Source organism: Megascapheus bottae, chromosome 25 (assembly GCF_031878675.1).
Source record: "Megascapheus bottae isolate mThoBot1 chromosome 25, mThoBot2.hap1, whole genome shotgun sequence".
Taxonomy (NCBI): Eukaryota; Metazoa; Chordata; class Mammalia; order Rodentia; family Geomyidae; genus Megascapheus; species Megascapheus bottae.
This window is the reverse complement of record NC_143533.1, coordinates 13,034,058-13,048,552: the sequence shown is the minus strand read 5'-3', so window position 1 is coordinate 13,048,552 and position 14,495 is coordinate 13,034,058. Positions and strand designations below refer to the sequence as shown.

Sequence of the window (14,495 nt, the reverse complement as noted above, 5' to 3'; positions counted from 1 at the left end):
GAAGCTTTATAACCAAATAAATAATAAATGCTGGGCTTTTGCTATTTATAAAAATTGACTGAAGTACCCTCCAAGGGAAAAAAAATAAAAGAAAAATGACTTTTTTTTTGGTTTACTCTGTAAGGCAGATGAGGTTGGCTAGCTAGCAGGTTAAATTTAACAAGAAGGCTGAGATCTGAGGATCATGGTTTGAATCTAGCCTGGGCAGAAAAGTTCATGAGACTCTTATCACCAATAAATTACAAAAAACAAAAAAAAACACCAGAAGTATGAAAGCCAAGAGAAACGGGGCGGGGGCTGCACCCTCCACATTAACTAGAGAGATTTCTTTTGGAAACAGAAATTTCCTTGCAAAATAGAGCATGAGGGGCTGTGAGTTTAGCCTAGTGGTAGTGTGCTTGCCTAGCATGCATGAAGATCCAGGTTCGATTCCTCTGTACCACATACATAGAAAAAAAGCCGGAAGTGGCGCTGAGGCTCAAGTGGTAGAGTGCTAAAATTGAGTAAAAAAGTCCAAGGACAGCGCTTAAGCCCAGGACTGGCATTAACAAAAAAAAAAAAAAAAAGAGCATGAAATGGTTTTTCTTTGAAATTTCCTGTTTATTTCTCCTGCAGCCCAGAACCAGCCTCCCAGTGACTGCTCGTCCACTTTAGTGCTGGACGGGATAAATGGATGAAATAAAAATGCCTAATTCACACAAGTCAAGGCTACCGAGGGAGCATAGGTTTCTTTGGAAAGCTGGGCCAGCTTGGACCACGATCCCCGTATTTACACTTGTTACCACAGTGGAGATGGCAGACATGCGTCGTCATGCCCAGTTATTGAACTTTAATGCTTAGGCTGGCCTTGAACTGGAACACTAAGGAAGGGGTGATACTGTCATAAGCGTAGGACATTTAAGCGGCATTCTGTGACTACAGCTGTTTTTTTTTTTTTTCTCTTTTTTTTTTTTTTTTTTTGCCAGTCCTGGGCTTGAGCTCAGGGCCTGAGCACTGTCCTTGGACTTTCTCAAGGCTAGAGCTCTACCACTTGAGCCTCAGCACCACTTCTGGCTTTTTTTTCTATATGTGGTACCGAGGAATCGAACCCGGGTCTTCATGCATGCTAGGCAAGCACTTTAACCACAAGGCCAAACTCCCGGCCCATCTTTTTTCTTTTTTCTTGGTCCTGGGGCCTGAACTCAGGGCCCGAGTGCTGTCCCTAACCTCTTCTTGTTTGAGATGAGTGCTCTACCACTTGGGCCATAGCACTAGTTCTGGTTTTTGAGAGGTTAATTGGAGATAAGAGTCTCATGAATACTTTCCTGCCTGGGCTTTGAACCACTATCCTCAGATCTCCATCTGCTGAGTAGCTAGGATTACAGGCGTGAGCCACCAGTGACCAGCTAAAATTATGTTGATTGCGTTGCTGAGCTTTAAGATTAAACTTCAGCCTAGGACAAGCCAAAGGCTGACCTGCAAGCCTGCTGCTTCACAAACTGCCTTGAGGACGTGGGAAACCCCCCATTCCACTTAACCTGGGACCTAGACATCAGGGGACTGGCTGGCTAGGAGGTGGGGGGGGAGAAGGGAGAGGGCTGGGATGGGGGGCAGTGAGGACACGTACAAAGCGGCTGGAGTTGTTGTTGCGGACCGTCTTGGCATTTCCAAAGGCCTCGAGCAGTGGGTTGGACTGTAAGATGATATCCTTCACGTGCTGTGGGAGAAAACGAAAACACGAACACACACACACACACACACACACACACACACACACACACACACACACACACACACACACACGGTCAGTAAGGGCAGCTGCCACTGTTCCCTATGCTCTTGGTTCTTCAAGGCCTCTGTGTCCCCTGGGATTTGGGCACAATGTCACTTTCCCTGGTGACAGGTCTCCTTCACCCTGCATGGGTCTCCTGGTTTGATTCAAGATTCCAGAACAAAGAACTTTTTTTTTTTTTAAATGAGAATCTACCAAGATTCCTGGATTGTCTGTCTGTCCAGGCTGCTGGAGTTTGGACTCAGAACTTGATGCTTGCTAGGCAGGTGCTCTGCCACTTTGAGCCATGCCTCCAGCCCTGCTTTTGCTTTCATTCTATTTTCCAGATAGGGTTTCGTGTTTGGCTCTGACTCATCTGGATTGAAATTCTCATCCCCAACCTAGCTGGATTAAAGGCTCATGCCAGCACGCCACGCTTGTTGGTTGAGATGGGGGCTCCTTCACTTTTTCTCAGGGCTGACCTCCAATGGCAATCCTTCTCATCACTGCCTGCTACACCACCTGCCTCTCAGTCGCTGGTATTACAGACATATCACAGGACCTGGCCACTTCCTTGTTGTTCTAAGCACTGTACTTCCCAGTTACTTCCCAGGCTCCAGGACAGGCGAAAAGAGTTCAAAGAAAATGAATCCTTTTTCTCCTCTTCAGATCAGGTTATGAAAGTATAATCTAGCCATTTTTCATACTTTCCTAGGCACAAATCATCTGGAGAATGTTAAAACATAGATTTTTTTTCTGTTTTCTGGGGTTTTTTTTGTTGTTGTTATTGTTTTCAGCCAGTACTGAGGCTTAGACTCAGAGACTGATTCGTCTTCACTTGACTTTTTTTTTATTCAAGGCTAGTGCTCTACTATTTGAACCACAGATTCACTTCCAGATTTTTGCTGCTTCATTTGAGATTAAGGGTCTCAGACATTTCTGCCCAGACTGGCTTCAAACCGCCATCCTCAGATCTCAGTCTCTTGAGTCGCTAGGAATTCAGGCATGAGTCTCGAAGACTAGACTTATGTAGCCTGAATCAGCAACCTTCTTCATTATTGTGACAAGCATCATGTTGTGTTTAATAACAGATTTCACATACTTTACTATAAGCTGTCTATTTCCCTTTTGTACAGCCTTTTTTTTGTCACTCCTGAGACTTGAACTCAGAGCCTGGGTGCTATTCCTGAGCTCCTTTTGCTCAAGGCCACTGCTCCATCACTCTGAGCCTTGTATTCCACTTGTATTCCACTTTTTAGGTGGTTAATTGGAGATAAGATTCTTACAGACTTTTTCTGCTGGGGCTGGCTTTGAACCGTGATCCTCAGATCTCAGCCTCCTGAGTAGCTAGGATGATAGGGCGACCCACTAGCACTGGGCCGTATGGCTCTTCTATTCACTCGCAGAAACTCATTCTATGGGAGGCATGCCTAGCTCAAAGCACCCTATTCCTTTGTACATTCTTTGATTCTTGGCTGCAGCCTCTGAACGGTGGATAGAAAATCCTGGAAGGCAGAAGGTCCCACATGGGAGGGGGATGACTCACCTGGACCTTGGGGCCCCCTCCAGACACCCTGGAGACATAGCTCATAATGTATTTGGCAGCCACTGTCTTCCCGGCACCACTCTCTCCACTGGGGAAAGAAGGAAAAATGGCCATCATGAGAGTGATAAGAGTCAGTTCCTCCTCCACTCCATGGACCAAGAAATCCACAGAACATGCAGACACGAAGCAGGCAGGGAGAGAAGGCAGTGGCTGGGAAAGGTAGATACTGGAGGCAGGAGCTCCTGCAGGAGCTGGGGCGGTGAAGGAGACAAGAGTCGGGTACTCCGTTGCCCACCACAGAACAGACAAGAATGCCGGGATGGCCAAATGACACAGGATGGGAGGGGACGTCATGGCCAAAGGGTTGTGGAATTCCAGACTGTACACACAGAAAGGAGGCCGGATCCATGGAAATATCTTCAAAGTGCATGCTCTCAACATACAAAATCCCTGGTATCCTATGTCCTGTGGCAGGAAGAAAGGAAGGAAGGAGGGAGAGAGTGAGGGAGCAAGCAAGTGAGCAAGTAAGCGAGGGAGGGAGGGAGAAGGGAGGGAGGAAGAAGGGAGGGAAGGAAGGGAGGAGGAAGTGAATGAAGGAAGGAGGGAGGGAAGAAAGGAGGGATGGAGGGAATGAAGGAGAGAGAAAATGAAAGGAAAGGAAAATGAAGTGAAGAGAAAGGGGAAGAAGGGAGGAAGGGAAGAAAGAATCAAAGAAGGGAGGGAAGGAGGAATGGAGAGAGGGAGAGAAGAAAGGGAGTGAGGAAAAAGGTAAGACATCTTTAAGGGAAACCAGTCTGAAACTATTCATTGAAAGTATTAGAAGAAATTTGGATCAAGATAAGAAGCCCAGAGAAGCTTAGGGTTCAGTATTTGCCCAACTTGCAGTAATGCTACATTACTTCGGGGGGGGGTGGGAACAAGAGAGGAGAAGGGGGGCCTTTCTGAGATTTTAAATTGTGCCCCCTGAGCAGTGCACACTTCCTTCTATTGGCGGTTCTAAAATTAAACAATGAGGCAGTCAGCATTAATCACATCCTGAGAACTAAGCTGCCTTCCGTCACCAGTTGTGGCACAGGACCAGCCTTTTGTGTGTGTGTGTGCGCGTGCTTGCATGCATCGGTCCTGCTACTTGAGCCACAGCACCACTTCTGGCTTTTTCCGTATATATGGTACCCAGGAATCAAACCCAGGGCTTCGTGCATGCTCGACGAGCACTCTATCACTGGCTACACTCCAGGCCCAGGCATTAGGTTTTTGACTCAAGGCTGGTACTCTATCACTTAAACCACAGCTGCACTTCTAGCTTTTTACTGGTTAATTGGAGATGAGAATCACACCCACGTTCTTGCTCAGACTGGCTTCAAACAGACAAGTTAACAGCCTTATCATTCAAGTCACAAGAATTATTTGAGAATGAGAAACTACATCAAAGAATGTTCTGGCGGGGTGTTGGTGGCTCACACCTGTAATCCTAACTACTCAGGAGGCTGAGATCTAAGGATCATGGTTTGAAGCCAGCTCAGGCAGAAATATCTAAGCCTTATCTCCAATTAGTCACCCCAAAAGCCAGAAGTGGACCTGTATGTAGCTCAAGTTGCATCGCACGCTAGCCTTGAGTGGACAAAGTTCAAAGATAATCTCTTAGGACTAGGACCATACAAATAAATAAGTAAAAGCATTACAATCTTAAAAGTGAACTTTAAACAATATGGAAACACGTCTCAATTTTTCTGACAATACTCAAGATTCTTAGAACTGGCCTCTAGAAAGACCTACCAGCACTGATGGCACAGGGCAGAGAGCAGTGTAGGAGAGTTGATTCATGATCTCTAAATACTATGTCCCCTTAAAATGAAATAGTGATGCCCCTTGATGAAAAAGGGCTGAAATCTTAAACAAGAAATGTCACCAACTGACCTAGGAGATCTCCAGGAGCTCCTAAAGACCCATCAAAAGGCCCTTTAGCCAAGACAAGTGTCCTCATTCATCCAAGATAAGAACATCCCCTCAAAAATAAATACATAAATAAAAATAATCATGAACACAAACCTAGTTCAATAGGTAAGACATTTCAAATTCACTAGCTTGAGATGATACTGGCAATAAAAACACATTAGCTAGGGAAGTTGCTAGGGCAACAACCCGTGGCTTTGAAAAATGAGAGGTAATGACAATGAATCATAAATTTTATCCTCATCAAAATGGTATTTTAAGACAGTAAAATAAAAGAACTCCATCGAACACACGTAGCACGAAGCATAACATTAGAAAGTAACGATTATTTCGTTTTTCAGCCCCTAATTAAGGGAACAGATGAGTCCACCAACAATCTGCCCATCACATCAGCAACGAAAGTTCACTCAGCATAACTGATCAAGAGTTTTGGCTTACAAGTTGAATGTGAATTTGCAATTTCCAGGAAGCAAAGGGAACAGAGAAGAAAACTTAAGCTTCATCACGGGGTACAGTGCCAGACTGTAGAAAGCGAGTTATAGGACAAAGAATTCTTTCTTTCACAAATAAAATGCCCAGAAAACAAAGACAAGAAAAGAGGCTTAAAGAGACGCAGCCACCAGGGTCCATGGGTCAGCTTTATTTGGATTCTAAATTAAAAACAAAACAAACCAGCTACAAAGAAGAATGTATAAGCTAGGCCTGAAAGCAGAATACTGATGATGTTAAGTGGCGATAAAAGATTTCCTTCTGGTGTTGGTGATCAAACCTAGAGCCTTTCACATATTAAGTATGCACTCTAACACTGAGCGCTACCCATCGACAAAGGATTCACTCTCAAGGCACAGATTATTAATTCTCATTGTACAAGGTACAAAACCATCTTTTGATGGTTTTAATTATTGACAAATGAAAAGGGGTATTATTTGGAATTTGCTTTGAAGGATCATGTAGTTTAGGAAAGAAGGACTAAGAAAAACAGGATTAGTCACTGTCATCGTGTGTGTGTATGTGTGTGTGTGTGTCTGTCTGTGTGTCTGTCTGTCTGTGTGTCTGTCTGCCTGCCTGCCTGCTGTGTGCACCAGTACTGGAGCTTGTATTCAGGGCCCTTTATTCTATTTTGGGGTCAAGGTTGGCATTCTAGTGCTTGAACCATACTTCTACCTCCATGTTTGACCATATTTTGATCATGATCGATATGTACAGGAGAGCATATTATAATATTTTCAATTTCAATACATGGTTGGGGATATCAGTAATAAAAGGGTTTTTTTTTGCAAAATGCTTCAGATTAAAAAACAAAAATTAAAAAGAGGAACACTAATATACTCAACAAAATGATTGGATTGAGGTTGTGTGTGTGTGTGTGTGTGTGTGTTGGGGGGGTGGAGACACCAAACTGTTAACTGTCAGTCCACGTGGCAGTGCATCTGGACAGAAAAATCTGGGTGTGGTGGTACACACCTGTCATCCCAACTACACAGGGAAGCATAAACAGGGGAGGACTGATGCCAGGCTGGCCTGGAAAACACATAGGCACTCTATCTTATTATGAAGAGTGACTCCAGTGCTAGATCAAGGAGCGGCCTCCAAAGTACAAGGCCACAGTTCAGCCACAGTGCCACCAAAAAAAAAAAGTGATTGGCAAATTCTCAGTGATGAAAACATGCATATTTATTTGCACTGTTTACACCTACAAGACTGCAAATGCTCGTAGGAGGAAATCAATGAAAAAGTGTTTCACCCACCAACACCCAGCTTCAGGCATGGACCAGGTTAATTGAATTATGAAATCCACTTGTAGATCCCAACAGCTGACACTAGCTGCATCCTCAAAAGTCAAGGCAAATGACAAGAATATACGTGCAGCCAATTGCACCTCGAATCCCAGCTAAAGAATGGGAAGATGGCACCCTATCTCAATCACCAAGCTGCGCTTGGCAGTATATACCTGTAATCCCAGCTACATAGGACCAGCATAGGAGTGATTGTTGTCCAGTGCTGGCCCTACATCTGTGAAGCTATGAGAATTTAGGCAACAAATAACTGGAATAACAACAAAAAGGACTGTGGCATGGCTCAAGTGGCAAAGTCTTTTGCCAAACCAAGACACCAAACTCCAATCTAAAGTACTACATTGGAAACAAAGGAAAACAGTAGGATCCAGGAAAGCCTTCCCTGTGAGGATCCAGTGAGCCACCATTATTAAACTGAGGACAGAAAAGGAACTTCCAATTTCTGAGTCAAGTGGAAACAAGAAGTCTTCCACCTTTCAACATGGCATCATTTACCTTGGTAACCAGAAATGCACAACCATGAGTCCTAAAACCTGACACCCTGAGCAACAGGGGCCCAACCGGAAACCCCTGTGGCCAGGAGCAGTGGCTCACGAACATAATCCAAGCTACTCAGGAGGCTAAGATCTGAGGATCGCAGTTCTAAGCCAGCCATGGTTGGAAAATCAGTGAGACTCTTACCTCCAATTAAACACCAAAGAAGCCACAAGTGGAGGCGTGATTTAAGTGGTAGAATGTAGCTTTGAGTTAAAAAAAAAAAAAAGCCATTGAAACACACACACACACTCACTCACACACTCACTCACACACGCGTGCACGTGCGCGCACATGCACAGGAAACACCACTATCACGGAATCATAAGGATGTGGCAGGGATTCACCAGCCTGTTTACTACTTGGTCATATTAGGCAGCTTTGGACGTAAGTGGCTGATGGAAACCTGTTGCTGGTGACAGGGTGCTGAGAGGCCTGCGGGCACCAGCCCATCGTACCTGATTATGACACACTGGTTCTCTCTGTCGATGATCATGTTTCTGTACATACTGTCTGCGAGGGCGTAGATATGAGGTGGATTTTCATACTGGGCCTGGAAAGGCAAAGAACCACAATTAGATGGAGCCTGCTCTGGACTTCCTTTCCCAGAAGTCTATTTCTTAGAAATTGATCTCTCTTCATTCAGTTCTGATGGCTATTAATCTTAGCCTTATTAATATTAGTTTTAGCTGTGGCTATGCACACTGGTTCACACTTGTTATCCTAGCTACCCAGGAGGCTGAGATCTGAGGGTCGAGGTTCAAAGCCTACCTGGGCAAGAAAATCTGCGAGATTTCTTTTTCTTTTTTCTAGTTGGTTATGGGGTTTGAATTCAGGGCCTGGGCCCCCTGTTCATGAGGTTTGGAGTGATAGTGGGTCCCAAAACCTGGGTCTGATAGCAACTGTAAGTTCTCAATTCATCTTGGCACCATTATTTTCTAAAAGGCAGGAAGATGTGCCACAAAATCCAAATAGCATTACCAATGGATGAAGAGATGAAGTTAAACGTTTCTCTAAGAGGGTGGAGGTGGGATTCTAGAAAGACATGAACGGGTTCTGGAGATTGGTGTCATCCGTTTGGGAATTAGAATCCTGCTAAGCTACGCATAATTATAAAACAAACATCTCCAGCCAGATCAACACCCCATTTCCCATTCAATTCCTGCTGTCCTGGCTTTGCTACTACCTCAAAAATTACCAAAACGAGCCAGGCGCTGGTGGTGGCTCACGCCTATAGTCCTAGCTAGTCCTAGAAGTGAAGCTGGGGTTCGTGTGATAGAACGCTAGCCTTGAGTGCAAAAGCTCAAGGAAAAGCCAGGCACTGGGGGACCAGGCCTGTTAGTCCAGCTACTTAAGAGACTGAGATCTGAGAATCCTGCTTCAAAGCCAGCCCAGGCACTAAACTCCATGATACTCTTGTCTCCAATTAACCACCAGAAAACCAGAAATGGCACAGTGGCTCAAGTGGTAAAGTGCTAGCCTTGAGCTGAAGAGCTCAGGGACAGTGCCCAGGCCCACAGTTCAAGCCCCAAGACAGATCAAAAAAAAAAAAAAAAAAAAAGCTCAGGGACAGTATCTCGGCCTGAGTTTGAACTCTAGGACTGGCACCACACCCCCTCAAAGAAAGAAAATTATTCAAAGGCAAATGCAACTATATTCTCAATTACAAGAAAGAAAATTTTTCTCATTACTTACCGCTCCCTGGTACATTTCAATCTCCTTCTCGCCAAAGTATGGCATCTGCTTAAAAGGGTTGACTGAGATTAGCACAGAACCTATGTAGGTCTGGATTTAAAGCTAGTTAAGGATAATCATTCGTCTTCCTAGTAACCCATTTGCCTAGAGCGTTAGGATGTTATCAAGAATTCAAACAAAGATGGGGCCCAATGTACATCCTAGAGGTAGAGTGCTTGCCTAGCATGCATACATGGAAAATGCTAGAAGTGGTTCTGTGCCTCAAATGGTAGAGTGCTAGCCTTGAGAAAGCCCAAGGATAGTGCTCAGGCCCTGAGTTCAAGCCCCAGGACTGGCAAAAAAAAAAAATCACAGAGCTGGGAGCCAGTAGATCACATCTCTAATCCTAGCTACTCAGGAAGCTAAAATCTAAGGATCATGGTTTGAAGAAAGCTCTGGCAGAAAAGTTCCATGAGACATTTATTTTCAATTAACTACTCAAAAACCAGAAGTGGTACTGTGGCCCAAGTCGGAGAGAGCATAAGAGCTCAGGGAAGTGCCCAAACCCTAAGTTCAAACCTCATGAAAAAAATAAACAGGGGCCGGGAGATTGGCCTAGTGGTTAAAGTGCTTGCCTAGCATGCACGAAGACCAGGGTTCGATTCCTCGGTACCACATACATAGAAAAAAGCCGGAAGTGGTGCTGAGGCTCAAGTGGTAGTGCTCTAGCCTTGAGAAAGTCCAAGGACAGTGCTCAGGCCCTGAGCTCAAACCCAGGACTGGCAAAAAAAAATTTAAAAAAATAAACAGGAATTCACACACATTGTCCAATATGGATGAAAGCTCCTGTCTACAGTATGAATCCAAAGACAAAAGCAATTACACAATGAGCCCAGCCCCTGCTTCTTTCCAGAAACAATAATAAATCGAATTATCAAGGTTCTACAGGAAAGCAATTATTATTCTAAATAAACCAAAGCATATTCTTTCCAGACTGGTGATAGGTCTAGTTAGGATAAAAGCAAAACAGAAGAGAAATGCCACAAAATGGGAGGACAATGATTGTTTCTGTTCTCAAATGATGTATTTTTTTCTTTTTCTCTTTTTTTTTTTTTTTTTTTTTGTGGGTCATGGGGCTTGACCTCAGCCTGGGCTCTGTCCCTGGGCTCTTCAGCTCAAGGCTACCACCCTACCCTTGAGCCAAGCCCCACTTTCCGTTTTCTAGAGGTTAATTGGAGATAAAAGTCTCAGATCCTTTTGTGCCCAGGCTGGCTTTGAACCTTGATCCTCAGATCTCAGCCTCCTGAGTAGCTAGGATTACAGGCATGAGCCACTATGCCCAGCTTCAAATGATATATATTTTTTCTTTGCATGAATTTCCACTTTTAAAATGACTGCAATAAACTACAATTTATTTAGACTACTCATTATTCCTTGTTAAGCGTGTGTGTGCAAGTGCACATGTGCCTGCCAGTCCTGAGGCTTGAACTCAGAGCCTGGATGCTGTCCCTGGGCTTTGGGGTTAAAGACAAGCACTCTACCATTTGGGGCACAGCTCCACTTGTGGCTTTTTGGTGATTAATTGGAGAGATGAGTTTCACAGCCGTTCCTGCCTGGGCTGGCTTTGAACCAAGATCCTCAGATCTCAGCCTGCTGAATAGCTAGGATTGCAGGTGTGACACCAAGCAGCATTTGGCATTATTTGTTGTTTGTTTTGTTTTTCTCTAGGGAATTAAAAAAATATTTAAGCAGTTGTACAAAGGAGTTGCCCTTTAGCTAAAGAGTTTATGATGCTTTTTAAAAGCTGTATAAATATGTCATCTGAAAGGCTAACATTGAAACTGAAAGGAAAAACTCCAGAACGTCAGGCGTTTTCCCATGGCTGACCTTCATTTCTTATGCTTCGTTTAGGAAGCAGAAAGCTGCAGGGCAAACTGGCTAAATTGCTTTTACAATTTACATGAGGCAATTTTATGTGTCTGTGCTGGTCCTGGGGCTTGCGCTCAGGTTCCACACTGTCCTTGGGCTTTTGTGCTCAAGGCTAGCATTGTACCCCTTTGATCCACAGCTCCACGTCCAGTTTTCTGGTGGTTAATTGGAGGAAAGAGTCCCTGGACTTTCCTGCCTGGGCTGGCTTTATCCATGATCCTCAGATCTCAGTCTTTTTTGAGTAGCTAGGATTGCAGGCATGAGCTACAGGCGCCTGGCCCCTAGGTGATCTTGTTTAAGCCTGTTCCAATCTGGACTGGAAAACCTGTGTTTGTGAAATCAATGGGACTGGAAGCTCTGTAAGCCAGGTGTGTGCAGAACAATGGCAAAGATTTTAAGCTGCTAGTCACAGGCAATGCCACATCAAGGGAGCAAAGTGACAGAAGGAAAAGTTCTCTGCCAATGACCCTGAGAAATGACCCTCAGCATCATCTTGAGTCTGAACCCTGTGACACATCAAGTGCAGAACGTGAGCCTTCATCTGTCATCCTAGCTACTCAGGAGGGTGAGATTTATCACACTTGAAACACAGCCTGGGCAGAATAGTCTTGGAGACTCAGGCTCCAATAAACCAGCAAAAAAAAAAAGCTGGATTGGAGGCATGGCTCAGGTGGTAGAGCATCAGTCATAAGTACAACAAAGCAGAGCAGAACCGAGGTTCAAGTCCAGGCCCAGGAAGACGCACAAAGGATACGAAGATGTAATCATCCATGTATCTCTTCTTCAGGTTTTCCACGATGGAGCTCTCTGTGATCTTTGACAAAAGGACCATGTCGTCCACACCGCTGTGTTTGACATTGTGACTCTGCCAGTGGTACCGGAAGGCACCTTTGCTTCCCTGTGGACCAAAGCACATGACAGTGAGATGAGCGCATGGTGATTTCATAGACCTGGAATCAAGTTTCCATTCTCATTGCCTTTACAGTAGAGTCACTGACTCTCATCTTACAAATGAACAAAAGAGAAGTGTGTGTGTGTGTGTGTGTGTGTGTGTGTGTGTGTGTGTGTGAGAGAGAGAGAGAGAGAGAGAGAGAGAGAGAGAGAGAGAGAGAGAGAGAGAGAGAGAGAGAGAGAGAGAGGTCCACTTCAGAATTGGCAGAGGCTGGGCATGGGAGATCCTGCCTGTATTCCTAGCTACATGGGAGGCTGAGATGGGAGGATCCTGGTTTGAGGCCAACCAAGGCAAAGTGGGACCAACCCTCCATCTCAACATAAAATCTCTGCTCCTGTCACCCCAGCTAGATGGGAGATACAAATATGAAGATCGTGGTCCAGGCTGGTCTGAGGCCAAAAAAAAAAAAAGAAAAATACAGCCCAAAAAATATTTGGAGGGGTGGTTGTAGCTCAGGAGGTAGAGCACCTGTCACCAGACCCCGAATTCCAGCCCTACTGCTGCCAAACAGGAACAACAAAAAAACCACACGTGAACTCTGGCTGAGGATGGGAATGCAGCACAAACTGGTCTCTGATCTGTTCCATCCAATTTGACTGTGGAATGTCCCCAAGGTCAATACTGCTTGAGCCATCTAGAACACATCTAGAACATCTTTCTTCCCTGAAGTCACCATGGGCACTCTATCAAAAGCCTTTGGGATGCCAGGGGCTGGTGGCCCATGCCTGTAATCTTAGCTACTCAGGAGGCTGAGATATGAGGATTGTGGTTCAAAGCCAGCCCAACAGACAAATCCATGAGATTCTTACCACCAGTTAACTAACAAAGCCAAAAGCAGAGGTGTATGCCCTAACCTTGAGCAGAAAAAGTTGCATGCAAGGTTCTGAGTTCAAGACCCAGTGCCAACATAAAAGATAGTTATTTTGTTTTCTCTGAAGAAGATACTGTCATTTTGTGAAGCACAAATTCTAAGATCTAGGGAAGGCAGTTCTTCAAAATCCAGCCAAAACACAGCCAGGAAGCCATCCTAGAAAAAACGGTGCCATGCCACTGGGCCCGAGCTATAAAAAGAGGTTTTAGAAGATTCTACCATCATGTTCTCTTGAAGAAGAAACCTTCAGTTTGATGTGCCTGGCTTTCCCAGAACCACCCACAGCTTCAGTTCCACAAAGTGACCACAGATCTTCTGATCCTCCTCTCCCTTTCCCCAAGCAAGCCAAGAGAAACAGTTCTCCCTACAGCCTGAGCCTCCAGCTCCCACAGCACCCACAGTCCTTTCCAGGCCCCCATAGCTCATCCTCTACCTTCCTTCTCCTTTTCTGCTGTAACCCATGAAGTTAAGTCTACAGGGAAAGCCAAATCCCAGAGAACAAATCTGGAATTGCTTATATTTTTTTCTTCTCTGTTTTGGTGTCAGTCCTAGCCCTTGAACTCAGGACCTGGGCACTGTCCCTGAGCAAATACTCTACCACTTGAACCACAGCACCACGCTGCCCAGAGCCCACATGATCTTTGAATATGACTTTTCCTCCTACCACTGGGGTTTATTGGTTTTATTGGGTTTGACACTGTGGGTTTTTGTTTTTGTGTTTGTTTTTCAGTACTGAGGCTTGAACTGAAGACTTCGCTTACTAGGCAGGCATTCTACTGCTGAGCCACACCTCCAAGTCCTTTCTTCTACCAGTTATCTGAGTATGTGCGTACACACACACACACCTGTTATGAGGCTTGCATTCAATCAAGGCCTGGGGGCTGGCCCTTAGCTTTTCTTTCAATCAAGACTGGCACTCTTACACTTGAATCACGGCACCTCTTCTGGTTTTTGCTTTCCCAGTACATGTCACCTCACCAGAAAAGCTCTTTTCTTTTTCTCTTTCCTTTCTCTCCCCTGCCCTCCCCTCCTTGCTGAGGAAACTCCTTCTTTGGCCAAATCGGAAGGACACTGGGCAGGATGGAGAGGCCAGTGCTGTGGCCAGCAGCACACTGAAACTAAGAATGGCCATGCCAACACCACATGCCACTCGTCACCCCGAGGGTGGCTGGCAGTTCTGACAAGAGAAATTGCCCATTTGCTGGGGGTTGAGGACAGACTTTCTCTGGGCCTACACTTAGTTTCTACGGATGAATCAACTTAGAAAAAATGCATTTGATTCATTCAAAAGTTCTAAAAGGAGGCACACCCACACCCACACAATGGCCTAGTGTGTTGCTCATTCATAGGAGGTGTCACCAGGCCACCAGAGTCTCCCTCACATGAAGGTGGAGCTGGGGGCGGGGGGGAGAAAGGGGGCACAGGGACCTCACAGGTGACCCTCAAAAAATGGGGGTTCTTGCCAGGTACCAGGAGACTGAGATTTCATG

General features: G+C 45.2%; 1 protein-coding gene across 1 annotated transcript in view; it reads right to left on the bottom strand.

Annotated features, from left to right (window-relative positions):
* Positions 1-14,495, bottom strand: part of Myo1e (myosin IE) — a 127,217-nt gene that overhangs the window by 63,030 nt on the left and 49,692 nt on the right. The window contains exons 3-7 of the mRNA XM_090358289.1: positions 11,937-12,080; positions 9,275-9,364; positions 8,038-8,132; positions 3,297-3,384; positions 1,607-1,696 (exon numbers count right to left, since the gene is read on the bottom strand). Coding sequence (XP_090214415.1) covers positions 1,607-1,696; positions 3,297-3,384; positions 8,038-8,132; positions 9,275-9,364; positions 11,937-12,080 — 507 coding nt within the window. The remainder of the gene's footprint in view (positions 1-1,606; positions 1,697-3,296; positions 3,385-8,037; positions 8,133-9,274; positions 9,365-11,936; positions 12,081-14,495) is intronic.